Genomic DNA, 19273 nt, shown 5'->3' with positions numbered 1-19273 from the left:
TAGGTTCTTAAAGCCCAATTGACTATCTAAACGGAACTGTACGTGTAAGCGTTCATCCCTTTCTTACTAAAAGCCTTATGATTTGTGCGGTGTGTATGTGCTGGTTTCTACACTAACTCTTCTTGTATTGGAGGAAAGTAATATGAAAACAATTGCGTATGTTGACACCATAAATTGTAAACAACTTTCAACGGCGCTGCTTTGAATTCGAACGGCGCTGCCAAGTTAGTCAAATCAGATGATTTCGTATACTATGTTTACTTCGGCGAAAGTATAAGTTGTATTTTGGAAGTGATAACTAGATAAGAAAAATAGTGTTCTGAATTTGTTCCTCATATATTTTCCTAATTTGGTTGGATATCCCTATTAAACTTGAATAAAAATGTTGTCACGTACACTTAAATGCCCACAACTACAATTCAATGTTAGTACAATTTTAGGATTTAGTGCAAACAAAATTACAAGCAGTGCGAGAAAGCTATCCAATCTCCATCGGTCGCAGAAGCCACATCAACAATTGTTGTTAAAATTCCAACGGTATGTAAATTTTATGTAAGCCAATAATTTTCTTAGTATTTGAGAACGAAATAATTATTTTATATACTAATGTCTCCATCATTTTCTTGGTTAAAAAGTATGTTTCTTCTAAAACGGATAGTGTCATTAGCCACAAAGTTTATAATGCAATTTACCATTTGCTAAAAACAGTTTTGCCCAAATGTTACTCCACGCGAAAGAACTATGAATTGCCTCCCAAGACTATGGTACCAGTGGGTGCTACTTCTCATTGACCTGTTGGCCGCATGATGATATATTGTATGTGCAAACGAAAATTAACCCATAACACAAATCTCAGATATCACCGGAGAAATTAACTCTCAAAATAGCAAAATATGAAATGTAAATAAATAATACCAAAAGCGAGCGCAATTGTTTCACAATTTCGTAGGATATTCATTGGTCAAATACTTGCGTGATAAATTTCGTTATAACCACCAATCTAGCACAAAGGATGCTTCCGTTAAAGAGATAATAACACCAAAAAAACATTGCGAATTGTGTGAAGTTGTATAGAGGGACAAATGAAAAAAAGTAACATAATGGGCTTTTCAGAGGAACGCTTCGGTCATATCATCCTTTTCAGAAGGGAAATGCGCCGTGAATGTTACTCTAACAAACGAAGATTTTTGCTATAAACTACTATATACCTTCCCGATACATTTGATAGATAGATAGATAGCATACTACTATATACCTTCCCGAAACGCATTTGAAAGATTGCATATAAAGCGACTATTTCTTATTTAATTTTTTTTATTATTTGGTAACAGTATTCATGGTCGGATTTTTAAGTATGATATAGTATAAAAATCATGATTCACCCATACATACATATATAAGAGCAAAATTAATCACTTGCATGTACATATTTCTTCGTTTTAAAATGTTGATTTTGTTTCTTTAGGCTAGAAATTAATTCATGTGTAAATTTTTACTTACAGCCCGCTTTCAATTCAAACGCATGCGCCTGATACGAAATATGTAAGTGCGTCAGGCGATGGGACTCCTGACTTCATGGCATTATTTCCAGGTAGGAACAAAGAAAATTTGTTTTAAATTTCCATATGTACATTGAAGCCTATAGACACATTTAACATCATCAGTAAAAGGGGCCGGAACAGAGGTCACTTATTGTTATACATTTTATATTGTAATGCAAACGTTTAGTTTGATATACATTTGTTGCATTCAATTTGCATGATAAAACTTATTGAACCTCAGTTCATAAATATAGGAGTCACACATATTCACATCACATTTTGTGTACGTTCATCTGAAATATCTGAAAAATATATTGTTCTCGTAGTTAAGGAATTTTACTCATATCTATTTCCTGAGTAATGATTGTAAATAAGGGCAGGTTAAGCAGCTTTGTGTTATAGTTGATTGGTCTTCGAAATCTATATATAAGAAACTGTTTTGCGAGTCGCTCAGGTATTTTATTCTTCAAATCCTTTCCTTTTTGGCATTCACATAAACATACTTTGTAGATATGGTTCAATATGAGGATATATATAATAATAATAAGTGAACGATGAAAACGATATCCCTTGATACCTTTCATATTTAGATTTTATTAAAAACAACATTGTATGTAATATTTTTTTTGCAGATATTGTACGTGAACTCACCGAGGAAATAAGGAGCTTAAAAGCAGATGAGGCCGCAAGCTGGAACGAAAAGGTAAAAGTTCTGGAGTTTCATAATTAATTGCTGTATAAACGAAATTGTTTAAATTTATTGCAGGCCTTGGAGTACAATGCAATAGGCGGGAAAAAGAGTCGTGCTTTTCTTGCTATTTCAACCTACAAAAATCTAGTCAAACCCGAAGAGCTCACGCCAGAAAATCTTCAATTATTACACTATCTGGCATGGTGCATTGAAATGGTTTGTCTTTCTTTATTTTTGTTTTAGAAATTAAAAAATGTAATTTATATTAAGTACGTTAATTTCAAATTTTTTTTTGTTCACAGTTACAATGTTTCTTCCTCATACTTGATGACATTGTAGATGACAGCATTACACGTCGCGGTCAATTGTGCTGGCACAAAAAGAATGATGTTGGCATTATAGCTGTCAACGATGCTATGATGATTGAAAATGGAATATACGCGCTGCTGCGTAAACATTTTCGCCATTTGGATTGCTACGTTGATTTACTAGAACTATTTCATAAAATAACTTTCATTACAACCTCGGGACAATCAATGGATAATATTTATGCAAATAAAAAAGTAACCGATTTTAATATAGATAAATACAATGTAATTAGTGATACAAAAACTGGCTACTATTCTTTCTATTTTCCGGTAGCAGTGGCTTTCCATTTAGCAGGGTATGTCTGAGTTTTAATTTTAAATTCAATTCAATATAGTTATTTTAAATATTTAATTTTAGTGTAAAGAACAAAGCGGTATTTGAGGAATCAAAAACTATTCTCTTAGAAATGAGTAATTTATTTCAAGTACAAGACGATTTCATCGATTGTTTTGGTGATTCTGATATAAGTGGCAAAATCGGCACAGATATACAGGACAACAAAGCTTCTTGGTTGGCTGTCATGTGTATGCAGAAAGCTAGTCCCGCACAAAAAGAGATAATGGAGGAATGCTATGGACAAAAAGGTAAGTAATCAGAGAGAAAATATGTTAATATTGCTATATATAAAAAATGTAACACTTTTCTTTACAGATGCTGAAAAAGTCGCGCGTGTTAAAAAACTTTACAAAGAATTGGATCTTATCAACCACTACCATGCGTATGAAGAGAGAAAATACAACGATATTAAAATGAAAATTCAACAAGCGTCCAATGATGTGCCGAAAGATGCATTTTTATCTTTATTAAACAAATTCTATAAACGACAAGTCTAATTGGAGCAATGAAGAAATAAAAGTACCTACAGAAAAACTGAACTTAGGTAGCTGAATTATTTCATATTTATAAATCTTACAGAGGTCATGGACGTTATTTTCATCAACTTTTTTATTGTTATATTTTACATTTTAAGTATCTGAAAATAAATTTCTTAAATGCACTTGTTAATAACTAAATCGAAGTACCTTTAAAGCAAAGCAAAGGGGAGTTGAGGATGCAGTGGTGTTGTTGTAACCCCCGTTAGGGTGTTAAATTGTATTCGAGATCACCCAACAGTAGGCCCAGGAAACGTGCTGTTTCGACGTGGTCGCACCATAAGGAGAGGGGTGTCAAATGTGTAGGGTTAGCTTGGCATGCAAGGAGGTAGTTAGTGTCATGCGAGGACTCATTACGTGCTGTACATGTATTTGGTATGCCGGGGTCAATAATTCTGATGGGGGTTTCGTCATTCATTGTGCAGAACATCGAGTCCTCTATCTGCTCTGCTAGCTCCATCCCCCTATGATCATTTGACAGGCAGGATTGTCAAAGAAAAGTTTTCATCACGAAGAAGCACACCTATATTCTGGTGTTCATGTTGTACAGTATGAAGGCTAGGCGTCCACTATTGTCTCGCTCGCGATCCTTACGTTGGACGTTGAAAAATTCCTCCAGGGCCTGCTCTCTGCTGCAAAGGATTGCTCCAGTGTTGACAAACTTATTCTAAAACTCACCGGGCCAAACGGGATTAGAACACAGAAAAAACAGCCATTGGACGGATAAAATCTGGGTCAATTTCAGTAACGTAAAAGCGGCTGTCGTGAAAATGTTCCTCGTTTCCTCCCGTGCATTGCTCATAATACTCCAAATAGCTACCAACACCACCACATAAGTAGTTCACCCGATGTATTCTTTTTACAATTAATCACCACAATCAAAACAAGTATGTTTAGGTTTAAAAAGCCTTGGTATTGGGAATGATTGGAATTTAATTCCATATAATTTGATAATTCCGTTCGCGGAACTGCAAGTGTTTGTGAGTAAAACAATATGTTTAAAAAGATAATTTGAGCTTTAGTATAAATGATTTTATTAAAGGTCATCGTGTACTTAAAACTAAATACTATAAATACGAGAAGCATTGATACTTCACGTTTATATTTTATATTTTTGTAATCTGTAGTATTCCCGTGCAGTTTTACTTTGTCAGTGGCGCTATACACATGTTTTGAATTCAATATACAAGTTTTTGAAATATCAAATCTAAAATTATTAACAAAAAATTATATTAGTGGCAGTGAAGGTGAATAATAGTAATAATACGAAGAAGAAAAGTTTAAATCGTTTTTTTTTCTCTGTTTTAAAATTCAAAAAAATTCACTAATTTATTTGAATTTCCGGAAGTTACCATTCTTCGTGATATCAGTTTTATATTTGACAGATGTATAGATCTGACATTGAAATAATCTGCTGTGAACTACAAATTTATTTATAAGTAAATAAAAGATCATTGGCATGTAGGACGCGTCAGGAAGAAGTGGCTCAATTAAATGTATGTCTAAATATGGTACATAAGGTCAAAAACAATTACCTAGTGCGCTACTTTACAGGATCTGGGTCGCTTCCAATCCCTCTTTGCAGCCAACCTATCTTAAATCACAGTGTGTATTTCAGATGTCAAAAGTAAGGATAGGGTTCGGGTATAACCGACCTTTTCATACTCTTCCAACTTGCATGGATTGAAGCTGGGGTCCAGGTACGTCAGGCTTTTCAAGTTTTCGCCCTTTTTTTCTCTATTTTTAACACAAAGATTCACCTATGTGTAAAATTCGCTCTCTAATTTTCATTGAGGTAACTCATATTTGGTCGATATATGCGATATAAAATCACCCGTAATTATAGGTATTGGGGTCCACATATTCGGTCGGTAACATACTTCAAAGATCAAAGTTTTATCCAGTTATTGTTTATTGATTTCTATACTGGAAAGTGAAATGATCAAATGGAATTTTGAATTGTGTTATATGGCAGGTAGGTCTTTCGCCCATTTTTATTTTGTGTGATAAAAATTTCATGTACCGAATTTGATTAGAATCAGTCAAGCAGGTTCCGTGATCTGTGATTTTACCTAAAAGTGAACGGTATAGCGTCCATTGTTCAATTTTCAAACCGACTCTTTTAAAGCCCTCACTTACCATCTTGGAGGTAAAATTTACTGTATCTGACGTATTTAGTAGTTTTAATACCGTTATATAAAGAGTGGACCCTGCCCATCTTTCATTTTTACAGTGTAGATAGGGGTTTTAGCACGAATCCTTTTGGAGATAGATACATTAATTCTCTTAGAGGGCGAGAGCACGCGCAATTTTCAAATTTGTAGCCCACAGGTGCCCCTTGCTAATGCTTAATTAATTTATACACATTTCTTTATACTGGTTACGATAGTTTAGTTCAGAATTATTTTTGAACAAATCTATAAAAATTTAGAAAAATGTATTACTCGTATCTGCTTCGAAAATGGCGGCAAATACAACCAGCTTTTGTAAACGCAGTCACTGTGGAGAGTAATATTAGCAACAATAACAACAAAGCGTACTGTTTTCCTTCCACGTCACCTCGCTATGCTTCAAATCACTCCGGAACTAAAGTTAGTAAACGATCATCTACTCGGGAGGCGCCGCAAAACTACATCGGAAGTAAAATAAGGTGAGTGAAAATGGTCAGCATCTTCGACGCATGGTACATCTTTGTGTACAATTTGTGAATATACTCGTACTTAAATTACAACACTTGCAATAATTGCATATTATAATCGAAATCCATATACAATATTATTATACTCTCACAACATGTTGCGACAGCAAATGGTTGTGCTCACCTAACTGTTGTTTGTAACACTTGAAATTCATCGAGATAGATACATATATAGGTAATTGTATATACATATGTATATGTATGTATAATCAGGATGACGGGACGAGTTGAAATCCAGGTGACTTACTGTACGTCCGTCTGGCCCCTCTAGCTATAAAATGAGTAAAAATTGAGCTACATTATCCCCTGGATAATTGCACTTCAAAAATGGCACAATATTTGGTTCAATTAACCTTAATTAGACAACCTAATCAATTAGAACAAAAATTAAGCGAGTTCAATTAAGCGTATTTCGTTTGCAGTATATTTTTCACCAATGAGGTGATTTAAATAAGAATACTATATATGGATGATACTTCCTTACTAATGGTATACATTGTATTGTATTATATTTCTCAGCCGTTCACCAGCATTGGAACAAAATTTTGGATTAATTTCTAGACGTTTGATGTCAAAAGATGAAATACGAGATTTCGATGCCGTATTGCCAGGTAAAACTAAAGTTACGACTTCCAAATTGCTCTGATCGGGACTTTCAATATGTGGTCGCTAATATCTTCGGTGTTTTTCAATTCAAAGCCTTGAGAAAGCGGTGCCGTAACGAAACAAAGTTTTAAGAATTCTCTACTGTTATTAAGTGGCACACACTATTAACACACAATTTTAATTTTTTTAAGATGTTGTGCGTGACCTTGGCTCTATAGCTGAACAATACAACAGCAAAGAAGCGGGGCAATGGTTCAGGAAGGTAGCGGTTTTTGTTTAGTCAATCATAATTTAAAATATATATTTTTCATTTTACAGTGTCTTGAGTATAATTTACCACTTCTTCTTCTTTACTGGCGTAGACACCGCTTACGCGATTATAGCCGAGTCAACAACAGCGCGCCAGTCGTTTCTTCTCTTCGCTACGTGGCGCCAATTGGATATTCCAAGCGAAGCCAGGTCCTTCTCCACTTGGTCCTTCCAACGGAGTGGAGGTCTTCCTCTTCCTCTGCTTCCCCCGGCGGGTACAGCGTCGAATACTTTCAGAGCTGGAGTGTTTTCGTCCATTCGGACAACATGACCTAGCCAGCGTAGCCGCTGTCTTTTAATTCGCTGAACTATGTCAATGTCGCCGTATATCTCGTACAGCTCATCGTTCCATCGAATGCGATATTCGCCGTGGCCAACGCGCAAAGGACCATAAATCTTTCGCAGAATTTTTCTCTCGAAAACTCGCAACGTCGACTCATCCGCTGTTGACATCGTCCAAGCCTCTGCACCATATAGCAGGACGGGAATTATGAGAGACTTATAGAGTTTGGTTTTTGTCTGTCGAGAGAGGACTTTGCTTCTCAATTGCCTACTCAGTCCGAAGTAGCACCTGTTGGCAAGAGTTATCCTGCGTTGGATTTCAAAGCTGACATTGTTGGTGGTGTTTACGCTGGCTCCAAGATAGACGAAATTATCTACAACTTCAAAGTTATGACTGTCAACAGTGACGTGAGTGCCAAGTCGCGAGTGCGACGACTGTTTGTTTGATGACAGGAGATATTTCGTCTTGCCCTCGTTCACTGCCAGACCCATTTGCGTTGCTTCCTTGTTCAGTCTGGAGAAAGCAGAACTAACGGCGCGGGTGTTGAGACCGATGATATCAATATCATCGGCATACGCCAGCAGCTGTACACTCTTATAAAAGATTGTACCTGCTCGATTAAGTTCTGCAGCTCGAACTATTTTCTCCAGCAGCAGATTGAAGAAATCGCACGATAGGGAGTCGCCTTGTCTGAAACCTCGTTTGGTATCGAACGGCTCGGAGAGGTCCTTCCCGATCCTGACGGAGCTTTTGGTCCCGCTCAATGTCAGTTTACACAGCCGTATTAGTTTTGCGGGGATACCAAATTCAGACATCGCGGCATAAAGGCAGCTCCTTTTCGTGCTGTCGAAAGCAGCTTTGAAATCGACGAATAGGTGGTGAGTGTCGATTCTTCTTTCACGGGTCTTTTCCAAGATTTGGCGCATGGTGAATATCTGGTCGGTTGTTGATTTACCAGGTCTGAAGCCACACTGATAAGGTCCAATCAGTTTGTTGACGGTGGGCTTTAATCTTTCACACAATACGCTCGATAGAACCTTATACGCGATATTAAGGAGGCTAATCCCACGGTAGTTGGCGCAGATTGTGGGGTCTCCTTTTTTATGGATTGGGCATAGCACACTTAAATTCCAATCGTTGGGCATGCTTTCGTCCGACCATATTTTACAAAGAAGCTGATGCATGCTCCTTATCAGTTCTTCGCCGCCGTGTTTGAATAGCTCGGCTGGCAATCCATCCGCCCCCGCCGCTTTGTTGTTCTTCAGGCGGGTAATTGCTATTCGAACTTCTTCTTGGTCGGGCAATGGAACGTCTTTTCCATCGTCATCGATTGGGGAATCGGGTTCGTCTTCTCCTGGCGTTGTGTGTTCACTGCCATTCAGCAGGCTGGAGAAGTGTTCCCTCCACAATTTAAGTATGCTCTGGGCATCGGTGACTAGATCACCTTGGGGGGTTCTACATGAGTATGCTCCGGTCTTGAAACCTTCTGTAAGCCGCCGCATCTTTTGGTAGAATTTTCGAGCATTACCCCTGTCGGCCAGCTTGTCAAGCTCTTCGTACTCACGCATTTCGGCCTCTTTCTTTTTCTGTCTACAAATGCGTCTCGCTTCCCTCTTCAACTCTCGGTATCTATCCCATCCCGCACGTGTTGTGGTCGATCGTAACGTTGCGAGGTAGGCAGCCTGTTTTCTCTCCGCTGCGACACGGCACTCCTCGTCGTACCAGCTGTTCTTTTGCACCTTCCGAAAACCAATGGTTTCGGTTGCAGCTGTACGTAAGGAGTTTGAAATGCCGTCCCACAGTTCCCTTATACCGAGTTGTTGACGAGTGCTCTCAGAGAGCAGGAGTGCAAGCCGAGTAGAAAATCGCTCGGCTGTCTGTTGTGATTGCAGCTTCTCGACGTCGAACCTTCCTTGTGTTTGTTGGCGTGCGTTTTTTGCTGCACAGAGGCGGGTGCGAATCTTAGCTGCAACAAGATAGTGGTCCGAGTCGATGTTAGGACCTCGGAGCGCACGCACATCTAAAACACTGGAGACGTGTCTTCCGTCTATCACAACATGATCGATCTGGTTGGTGGTTTTTCGATCCGGAGACAGCCAGGTAGCTTGATGAATCTTCTTATGCTGGAATCTAGTACTACAGATAACCATATTTCGGGCCCCGGCGAAGTCGATCAGCCTCAACCCATTTGGGGATGTTTCCTCGTGGAGGCTGAATTTACCGACCGTAGTGCCAAAGATACCTTCTTTGCCCACCCTGGCGTTGAAGTCGCCAAGCACGATTTTGACATCGTGGCGGGGGCATCTCTCATAAGTGCGCTCCAAGCACTCATAAAAGGCATCTTTGGTCGCATCGTCCTTCTCTTCCGTCGGGGCGTGGGCGCAAATCAGCGATATGTTGAAGAACCTCGCTTTGATGCGGATTGTGGCTAGACGTTCATTCACCGGAGTGAATGATAGTACTCGGCGACGGAGTCTCTCTCCCACCACGAATCCAACACCAAACTTGCGCTCCTTTATATGGCCACTGTAGTAAATGCCACAAGGACCTACTCGTCTTTGTCCTTGTCCCGTCCATCGCATTTCTTGGACGGCGGTGATGTCAGCCTTTATTTTCACGAGGACATCAACCAGCTGGGCAGCGGCACCTTCCCAATTAAGGGACCGGACATTCCAGGTGCATGCCCTCAATTCGTAGTCCTTATTTCGTTTTCCATGGTCGTCATCAAAAGGGGGGTCTCTCATCCGAGGCTGGTTGTTGCTATTCGCTGGGGTTGTTTTTTTTACGTGGCGGGTCCCAAACCCAGCGCACAACCCTATGTAGGGGATATTTCGCCTTCTCACATTAGCTCGCCTTCAAACGGATGTTCTTAGGCTACCCAGAGGATACTTGGTCAAAGACCGGAAGTCGTGAGCTGCTTGAGTCATATGTAAAAGAATCGTTTCTGGCCACTCCCAAGTGAATGGCGATCAGAGAACTTTCCTCACTTGCGTGAACTTCTACATATGACTCCATCCTCCCAAGAAACCACTTACAAATTACAAAAATGGCCTAATCCCCGTTTTGACATACAAAAGTGTAGCAAAAGGCGAGCAAATAAATGCGAAACATTTAAGATTGGCACATATCCTTGGCTGGTGTTTTGAAATGGTAATGTGTAAAAATATTATAATATAGCAATGCGTTGTATTTCTATGTCCAATAGATGCTGTGGTTCATACTCATGACCGATGACATGATGGACAAAAGCACAATACGTCGTGGTCAATTGTGTTGGCATAAGTTGGAAGAGGTCGGTGTCTCTGCCATAAATGATGTAATCCTGATAGAGAATGGACTTTATGAGCTTCTCAACAAACATTTCCGCCACTTAGATTGCTATGTTGATCTTCTCGAATTGTTTCATCAAAACACTTTTAAATGTTTATGTGGGCAATCATTAGATTTGCTTCTCACTAAAAGGAATGTGACTACCTTCAATATGGAGACATATGATTTGCTAGTATTGAATAAGACTTCCAGTCATTTTTTTTATTTGCCTGTTTTTGCAGGGCTTCATTTGGCAGGGTAAGTATCCAATGGGTTTCTACACACATAACTCCCGCAACATGTCCGTCTGTTTTACTTCCTACCATATATATCCATCAATATTTAAGATAACTTAGCAAAATTAAGTGAAGTTTTCCAACGCATGAAAGTATTTCTGTGTCTATTTGTTCAATTTGGCAATTTGCCAAAGTAACTATAAAATGATAAGTTCAGCCCTTCCTTCTGGAAATTGTGAGAGAGTTTGATGTTCGGCTACGGCCGATCTTAATTTTTTGTTTAAAATGTAATTTTCTTTACTATTTGCAGAGTTAAAGATACGCACGTTTTCGATGAATCCCAGGGGATTTTATTTGACTTGGGTCATTATTCGCAAGTTCAAAATGATTTTCATGACTGTTTCGGTAAATACGAATCCACTGGCAAAATCGGCACAGATATTGAAACTAACAAATGCTCTTGGTTGGCGGTGAAATGTATGGAACTAGCAAACCCACAACAAAAGTCTATTATGGCAGACTGTTATGGACACAATGGTTTGTTGGTGGTAGATTTGCAAATTTTTGGTTTGATTAATTCTTCTATTTTTTAGATCCTCAGAAGATAGCGCGCGTTATGCAAGTTTACGAAGAATTGGATATGTTCAATATTTATGCCAAATATGAGGAAGAGACATGCAGCCGTATTCTTATGAATATCCAAAAAACATCAGATGCAGTGCCGCGAGAGATTTTGATAGAAATTCTTTGTCAAATTTATGACAAAGAAATTAAGTAAAGACGGGAACCACAAAAGAACAAATAAGCAAAGATATTAACTACTTGGGAATTAATTTACGGTTTTGTGGTATGAATAGTTTAAAATTAAGTTTGACCATTTTGAGCGAGCTTAACAAATCCTAGGTTTCAATTTCAATTATTTTCCGGAAACCAGGTGAACTCTCTCAAAACTTTGTCCCGTTTCCTAATATTTATCTCATAATATAATTTTCTTTTATTTTTATATATATTTTGAAGAACTAAATCATCTGCTGTTGCCTTCAATCCTAACTTTATACTAAACATATGCATGAGTATGTATGTATGTATGTATGTGTTCATGAATGTAATTCTGAACTAGATCGTTACTATCCTCCAAATGAGTAGAAACTGAAAAGGCTTAGCGCTAATGTTATCAGAGGGTCATGTAATTATAAGCAAATTTCAATTTGAAAGTACTTGAAAGTTTCTACTAAATGTATGTCAATGCAATCCGAATGCACGAGTCGGATAAGCTGGATCGTTTTTGCTTTAAAATAAGTAAACAGATGCATTCCGTTTTAGGTGGGCTCTGCACGCTCATCGCATCAGCATCTGATTCCGGTCGAAATATAAAATTACTTTGCACAAAGCCGTTTAAGAAACCGCATCAACTCATCTCATAAAAGTAATATATTTTATTTGATGTGGCCAAGTTTATTTCTGCGTAAAGTTTCTACGTAAAGTTCGGGTCACATTTCAACTTTTTAATACACAAAATTTTTATTTGATAAAAAGATGCGTACAAAATATTTGGTGGTTTTTACTATTTATAAACTTATGCTTTAAGAATATAAAAAGTGAAAAATTTTGAAAATAATTTCAATAATTCTAAAATATAAATATAAATAAAGGCAATCAATTGCATGATTGAGGTTACATTAGTTATATTTTTGTATAATCCTCTACTATTCTGAGTTGTGTCAAATTTAATTAAACTCTCGTTAATTTTTAATTAAACTCTCAGTAATGTTTTCTATAATGCGTAAATTTTTGCCGATACGTACGAGTACAACTGCTGGCATAGTTGGAAAATGCGGTAATAATATCGAAAAAAGCGAAATCCGATTTCCGTTTCGTCTATTCTCACAATACCGTTGCATGTTCGGAGTTGGTGCTAGTGGTACTCGTATTCAACAATTAGGATTTAATTTGTGGGAAACCCGGTATTTCGTAATATTAAAACGGTAAGTACAAAATTGACCAATAACAAGAAAAACCTTAACTTTAGCTACACAGAACCTATAATACCCTTCTCAGGCATAAAGTAATACTTTATCCAGTGGTCCCATGGGATGGACATGTGATGGGAGTAGGTTAGGTTTAGCGGATTAAAGTCCCGCAGTCCGGCTTTCGATGCTCCCTCCTACAATAAAAATAAGAAAAAAACCTTCACAGGCACATAATTTTTGTAGCATAATAAGATCCATGACTTGATTTTAAGTATGGAAGTTATACCCGTATGCTTTAATAGTTCGAGATAAACAATTTGTTCAAAGAATGTAATGAGATCATAATCCTAAAACTTCGTGAAGATACCTTTTCAATAAAACAGGAGGTTCATGGTTAGTATAGGACGGGTGCAACTCATGGTTTTGCTAATTTGCGTGTATTCAGATGGACAGACGGACAATGCTAAATCGGTTCAGCTTCAAAAGTTGATCATTTATAAATATCCCTTGTAGGGTCTCCGCCGTTTCCTTTTGGGTGTTACAAACATCGTGGCAAACTTAATATGCCCTATTCAGGGCATAAAATGTATGACAATCCCTATGTAACTAGTACATTACATATTAAATAAAAATTGGAATAATTCAAATTAGAATTATCGACTAATTATAAGAACTTCCATCAAATTATGTATCATCGAGTTGGATCATGGAAATCATCAATTCTAATGAAACACGAATTATTTGCCACCGACCATCAAAGATGTGTTTCTGACCTCTACGACTGTGACCATGCAATAAAGATACAATTTGATAACGAATTTGTTGCCCAGAGGACTCCCGAATATTACATAGTTGTTTGTATTGTTGTTATTCATTTGTATAGTATATATTGTATATTCAGCGAAAAAGGAAGCAAAGCGTGTACATATATATATGTATATTTAAAAATATTTAGTTGATTGATTTTTGAGCGGCTTTGGTGGTTCGGCATGTTTTTTCCCCTCCATTCCGATGATTGTAGACTTGTTTGCGTACCACGCACCCACTCATAATTCTTTAAAAAAAAAAAAATCAGCTTTCTCTGGACGAGTCGAGCAAGAACGCGTTTCATTCCCAAATACCCACCAAAATCATTCGAACGACATTTGACCGACGATTTTCAAGCACCGTATCTTTCACTTTTATAATATTTTCAACAGTCGAAGAGACAAGCCGTCAGAATGAATAGAAGAAGTAGAGGACTGTTTTAATTTATTAAGATTTTTTGCCAACTTCCAAGAAACATTAAATCCAACTCGACCAGAATTGGTTAGAAATTAACAGGATCAATTAAGAGGAAAATACTTGCCACCGCTGTTATTATATTACTATATATTTCTGTATATATGTATATACAATACATATTTTTAATTCATTTATAATAATTCTTCCCTTCAGGGCATCATCATCATTGGGGAATCATATTGTTGCAAAGTCAAATCACTGTTCGACACAACATGAGATCCGTGAATTTATGACAGTTTATCCAGGTATATCCATAAGAGAAGTATTTGTAATTAAAATGTTAAGTGAAAATTTATTGAAAATAAACCATAAGAAAATTAAAAGTCAACCAGAAGGGTGTAAAACCATTATATTAAGAAAACGAGGGATAGACCAGGGTCTACATATACTTATTTTTTCCAGATTAAAATTAAAATTTTGTCTATTTAAACGGTTATATTGGGACTAGAGGAAAGTCTAAACAAACCACATTAAACTAAATTATACTCTAGAACAAACATGATGCACCACTTTATTAACATAAAACAAAAGGATAATATGACCTATGTATATGAGGGCTGGGATATTTCGTGCACAGTTTTTCCCCGTTTCTACTTAATTTACCTAAGATATCAGACTTTTGACCAATATAAGTATATGGAATAAAGCCAACCGAAAATTTGAAAATCATTATAATGTATGAAATATAGGAGAATATTTACCCGATTTTATTCATTTGCAGCATGCAGAAAAATTATTAAGAAAGGAAAAGGTGTAACCTGAATTTCAACAAGATATCTCACAGATTGATTGGTATACATATATGCGATATAGTCAGCCCGAAGATGGAAAATCTTTATATTAGGTGTATGGGCCTAGGAGAAGAACCTACTTTTAAGATGCTCTCTGAATTTAAATAATATATCTCAAACATTGACTGATATTTCCGGTAAAGAGCTACCCATAAAGACCCGTATATCCGTATATGAGGGCTTAAAAAGTTATGGTCTGATTTCGATCTTTTCAGGCACTATTATTTTAAAGCTTTATTTCGCAATTTTTTTGCCAATTTCGCCCATCTCCAATGCTAACCTCCACAGATTGGTTGGGAATATATGTATAACCCTATTTTTAAATCGATTAGTTTTAGATATTACAAACAACTCTTAAAAGAAAAAATCAATTACAAAACCTGTATTTTCTTTTATTTTTAGACATTGTAAATGACCTTATTGAGACATTGGAAAGATACCAATGCAACGATTTGGTGGAAAGCTTCAGAAAGGTAAGAGAAAAAAATCAAGAAATGAATGTATTTACTCAGTTAATGACAGTTACAATTTACTTTATTTTTCATAGACTCTGGAGTACAATTTACAACTTTCAAACGGGAAGCATGGTATAATCCCCGTATTGACATATAAGAGTATAGTACAAGAACCGGAGCTCACATCAGAAAAAATTAAATTAGCACAAATACTTGGCTGGTGCATTGAAATAGTATGTATACTGCAAGATCCAATCAAGAGAAATTTAATACAATCGTAAAAATTTCGCCGCGTATGTTTTTATGTGTTCTGCAGGCCCATGTTTTAGCCTTCATAACCGATGATGTAGTGGACAACAGCACCACGCGTCGTGGTAAAGTGTGTTGGTACAAATTGGATGGAGTGGGTTTGAATGTCATACACGATTCCATATTGCTTGAGAATGCCATCTTCGAACTTCTCAGAAAACATTTCAGCCATATGGATTGTTATGTTGATTTGTTCGAGTTATTTTTTGAATGCATTTTCAAATGCATTTGCGGCCAGTCAATGGATGTGATTGTTAGTACAAGGCATGTGAGCTCGTTCGATATGGACACATTGAATTCGGTTGTGAGGAATAAAGCTGCCAGCAACTTTTTTTATTTACCAGTAGCGGCTGGTTTGCTTTTGGCGGGGTGAGCAGAGAGCCGACAAAACAAATAATTTGACATCACCGTATTGTATTTCCAGCGTCAAGGACCCAAAGATATTTGACGAATGTCAAAAATTAACATTTGAGTTAGGATATTACGCTCAAGTTCAAAATGATTTTCTTGATTCATTTGGAAATCCGGATTTCACTGGTAAAATCGGCACAGATATAGAATCCAACAAGTGTTCGTGGCTGGCGGTGAAGTGCATGGAATTAGTCGATTCAGAACAAAGGGCTATTATGGAGGAGTGCTACGGCCAAAAAGGTAAGTTGTGGTAAGATTAGTAAGAACTTCTTCTTCTTTACTGGCGTAGAGACCGCTTACGCGATTATAGCCGAATTAACAACAGCGTAGTTAGTAAGAACATACTACATTGTTCACCACTTTTTTCATATGTAGTCCATGTTTTAATTTATATTACATTTTAAACATTTCAGATCCGGAAAAAATTAATCGTGTTCGAAAGCTCTACGAGGAGGTTGGACTGCCCACCTTGTGTGCCCAGTTCGAAGTAAAAATATGCAATAGAATCAAAATGCAAATTGATCAAACACCGGTTCAGATGTTACGTGAAGTGTTTTTAGAATGTCTTAATTATGTCTCCAATAGAGGAATTAAGTGATTTAAATCAAATTTAATAGTCCAAAACTATTCAATTACCAAAAAATGGATATGTTCGTAAAAAAATGCATCAATTTATTAGAAATTGTCATTTATATTTTACTTAAAAACACTGTTTTAACCTTAAAGGGTAAAATCGTACTTTTGAAATTTTTTACGGAAATTTTTTACCATTTCAATTTCTTCATCTTTGTTTAATTTGCAATCTTTCCAATCTACTTTTTCCTCACAATTGAGTAAGTTTTCCGAGCAAAAGACGTCACTGAAATCAGTAAATCCTAAATTAGTACATTAAGCGATAATAAACCTCAAAACAGGAAAATACCGTGCAAAATGAAGCGGAAAATGTTTCATTTGACGAGTAATCAACGTGCTTTTATCCGGCAATTCCGCTACAAAATAGGGCCCTTGTTGCGGAAGCATTTGCGATGATGTAAGGGCCGGTAGAGTTTCGAGTTGTAAATTGAACTCCTCAGCTTTATCCTAAAACAAAAAAATATAATTTTCTTTTAATATTTTTCAAAGTTAATTTAAGTATATTTACTTCGAACGCATGTTTTATCTTCCACGCATAGCCTTCATCAATACCTAACGCATTGATTTGTAAATGCGACGACTTGTAGTGACGTTCAGTAAAACAAACAACTTGTCCATACGATTGAAAGAAGTCACGTAGCGTATTTTTGAATTTTGACAATTCCTTCCAATCGTCATCAGATAGTAGCGATGCTGAAGAAATGTGAGTTATGGACATAATAAGAACGTGGAATTCGTTGATTGGTCCTTTAGCCAAAGCTAAATAAAAATTATCTCCAATTGAAATAACTAAATGTTTTTCTACATCGGATGATGATAAACAGAACCAACATTTTTCTAAAAAATTATATTTATATTAATTGCAGCAGATGAAAACGACTATATTTGGCTTATTTACCTTGATCTATATTCATAATTCGTGCGCGTTTCTCATGACGTTGGCCACTACCACCAGACCGCTTCCGATTATCATCTCCGCCCATTTTCATGTCATAGAAATATTGTTTACATTCTGATTGCTGTAATATAATATATATGTATTATAACTAATTGACCTCATTTTCAAATATATTTATAGTTTACGTAAGTGTCATTACCCTGTCATCTCCTGTGAAAACGGGGAAATTCATACCAACGAACGGGCATTTAGTTTCATTTGTCGTTTTTTGTATCAACTCCAAAACACGCATTTTCTCCACTGGCGTCAAGCTTAGGGCATAAATATATTTTTCCTTAGCAACATTGCCCACCTCCGCCAAAGAGATAAAACGAGTGCAAAGTTCTAATTGAGTTAGCTGGTCGGATGGTATTCTAAAATAGAGAGCATTTAAAATGTGTGCACTTACATCAAAGTTAGAATGATACCTAAAAGGAGATGGCTCGTAATACTTGCTGTTGAGGCCACAAAAATGGTAGCGGGGTTTGATTTCTTTACATAAAAATGAGATCATCTTTGAAGCATTTTTCTGCAAAGTCAATTGTCAAAAGAAGAGTAGCATGCTAACTAGTTAAACTCATGCTAACATTATATTTGTCTGATTGCTTTGATACATTTTACAAAATTACAAACTGTAATTAAATGTTTGTTTACATTTGTATGAAAGTTTGAACTTTACTTACATGATCTTCGTGTATTCCATATGGCCATTGAGAGGTGAGCAGAATGTCGACACCTTTATAATCGGAGGCAGACGATTTACTTACAACACATGAATTACAAATAGATAATATGTCATCTTTGTCAAAGAACATATGTTTTTCTTCTTCAATAGGATTGTGGCCATCGACCTTCTCCAGCCCACTTAAATAAGCTACTTTAACACCCGACGTGAGAGTATACAGTCCTCGTTTACCTGCAGAAGTACACAATTAAGCTTTTCCTTACAATAACGTGCTTTGATAAGATTTGGAAATATTCTATAATTTTACAACTAAAACACGGATATTTCCTTACCCAAGTAAGTCAAATTAACACATATTTCACCATTTTCTATGTCATTGTAAAAATGTACTGTTTCTTTTGAGCAGGGCCCAAGAATATACGTAGGTACGTGCACTGTAAATAATCTATGCTGTAATTTTAAATCTTAATGATTTATGAAATGTTACCCAATTTATTTCCATTTTTGTAAGCAATCAGTTCATCATTTTGCTCTACTGTACCAAAAAACTCCCCAACACAAAATATCATTTCGAAAGGGCCGGCTTTTTTGTTTATATTTTCCACGCGTTGAAAAAGCTGCCGAAATCGGCCACGTACATCTCCAACTATAAGTCTATTAGAAAAGTTATGAATTTACTTCTTGATAATTAAAAATTTACTTACATTTTAATTTTTGAATCCATTTTGTTACAAACATAAACATAAAAACATAAAAGCCATTTGGTTTGTTTTGACAGCTAAACAGCTGATAATTTAATAGGGATGCCAACCCCAACACAAGACGAAAACGACTTAAGAATAGATGATTCATATCATCATACATCCTAATACATAATTACACAC

At 36.6% G+C, this 19273-nt stretch overlaps 3 protein-coding genes across 3 annotated transcripts; 2 read left to right on the top strand and 1 right to left on the bottom strand.

Moving 5' to 3' along the window:
* Positions 1 to 232: 232 nt before the first annotated feature.
* On the top strand, positions 233 to 3614 carry LOC105230652 (farnesyl pyrophosphate synthase). The gene is made up of 7 exons (XM_011211571.4): positions 233 to 537; positions 1503 to 1591; positions 2174 to 2244; positions 2308 to 2448; positions 2535 to 2896; positions 2959 to 3185; positions 3253 to 3614. The coding sequence occupies exons 1-7, from the start codon at positions 383 to 385 to the stop codon at positions 3432 to 3434; spliced, it is 1227 nt and encodes a 408-aa protein (XP_011209873.2). The 5' UTR covers positions 233 to 382; the 3' UTR covers positions 3435 to 3614.
* A 961-nt stretch (positions 3615 to 4575) lies between these two features.
* On the top strand, positions 4576 to 16872 carry LOC105230724 (uncharacterized). Its single transcript, XM_049452768.1, has 17 exons — positions 4576 to 4720; positions 5905 to 6123; positions 6691 to 6782; positions 6969 to 7039; positions 7096 to 7119; positions 10403 to 10519; positions 10575 to 10936; positions 11225 to 11451; positions 11508 to 11688; positions 11932 to 11987; positions 12680 to 12899; positions 14322 to 14413; positions 15362 to 15432; positions 15507 to 15647; positions 15731 to 16092; positions 16148 to 16374; positions 16548 to 16872. The coding sequence occupies exons 2-17, from the start codon at positions 5909 to 5911 to the stop codon at positions 16730 to 16732; spliced, it is 2643 nt and encodes an 880-aa protein (XP_049308725.1). The 5' UTR covers positions 4576 to 4720; positions 5905 to 5908; the 3' UTR covers positions 16733 to 16872.
* Positions 16782 to 19258, bottom strand: LOC105230649 (CWF19-like protein 1 homolog). Its single transcript, XM_011211568.3, has 10 exons — positions 19094 to 19258; positions 18877 to 19043; positions 18722 to 18823; positions 18388 to 18620; positions 18133 to 18233; positions 17865 to 18078; positions 17666 to 17786; positions 17276 to 17604; positions 17057 to 17214; positions 16782 to 16993 (listed from the first exon to the last, which is right to left on the bottom strand). Exons 1-10 carry the CDS (start codon positions 19111 to 19113, stop codon positions 16855 to 16857), a joined length of 1584 nt encoding a protein of 527 aa, XP_011209870.2. The 5' UTR covers positions 19114 to 19258; the 3' UTR covers positions 16782 to 16854.
* Positions 19259 to 19273: the final 15 nt, after the last annotated feature.

The sequence above is a fragment of the Bactrocera dorsalis genome, chromosome 3, assembly GCF_023373825.1.
Source record: "Bactrocera dorsalis isolate Fly_Bdor chromosome 3, ASM2337382v1, whole genome shotgun sequence".
NCBI classification, from domain to species: Eukaryota; Metazoa; Arthropoda; class Insecta; order Diptera; family Tephritidae; genus Bactrocera; species Bactrocera dorsalis.
Note: the sequence above shows the minus strand (reverse complement) of the source record. Positions and strands in the feature narration are given on the sequence as shown.

What these genes read in the sequence shown, in the direction of transcription:
- LOC105230649 (XM_011211568.3), bottom strand. Translation starts at nt 19,113, where the DNA reads ATGGATTCAAAAATTAAAAT. An exon ending in AGATAAAACATGCGTTCGAA is followed by an intron (nt 17,215 to 17,275) that starts GTAAATATACTT and finishes TTTTTGTTTTAG; the next exon opens with GATAAAGCTGAGGAGTTCAA. An exon ending in TTTCCGCTTCATTTTGCACG is followed by an intron (nt 16,994 to 17,056) that starts GTATTTTCCTGT and finishes TACTGATTTCAG; the next exon opens with TGACGTCTTTTGCTCGGAAA.
- LOC105230652 (XM_011211571.4), top strand. Translation starts at nt 383, where the DNA reads ATGTTGTCACGTACACTTAAATGCCCACAACTACAATTCAATGTTAGT. An exon ending in TGGCATGGTGCATTGAAATG is followed by an intron (nt 2,449 to 2,534) that starts GTTTGTCTTTCT and finishes TTTTGTTCACAG; the next exon opens with TTACAATGTTTCTTCCTCAT. An exon ending in GGAATGCTATGGACAAAAAG is followed by an intron (nt 3,186 to 3,252) that starts GTAAGTAATCAG and finishes TTTTCTTTACAG; the next exon opens with ATGCTGAAAAAGTCGCGCGT.
- LOC105230724 (XM_049452768.1), top strand. Translation starts at nt 5,909, where the DNA reads ATGTATTACTCGTATCTGCTTCGAAAATGGCGGCAAATACAACCAGCT. An exon ending in TACATCGGAAGTAAAATAAG is followed by an intron (nt 6,124 to 6,690) that starts GTGAGTGAAAAT and finishes TATATTTCTCAG; the next exon opens with CCGTTCACCAGCATTGGAAC. An exon ending in TTGGCTGGTGTTTTGAAATG is followed by an intron (nt 10,520 to 10,574) that starts GTAATGTGTAAA and finishes TATGTCCAATAG; the next exon opens with ATGCTGTGGTTCATACTCAT.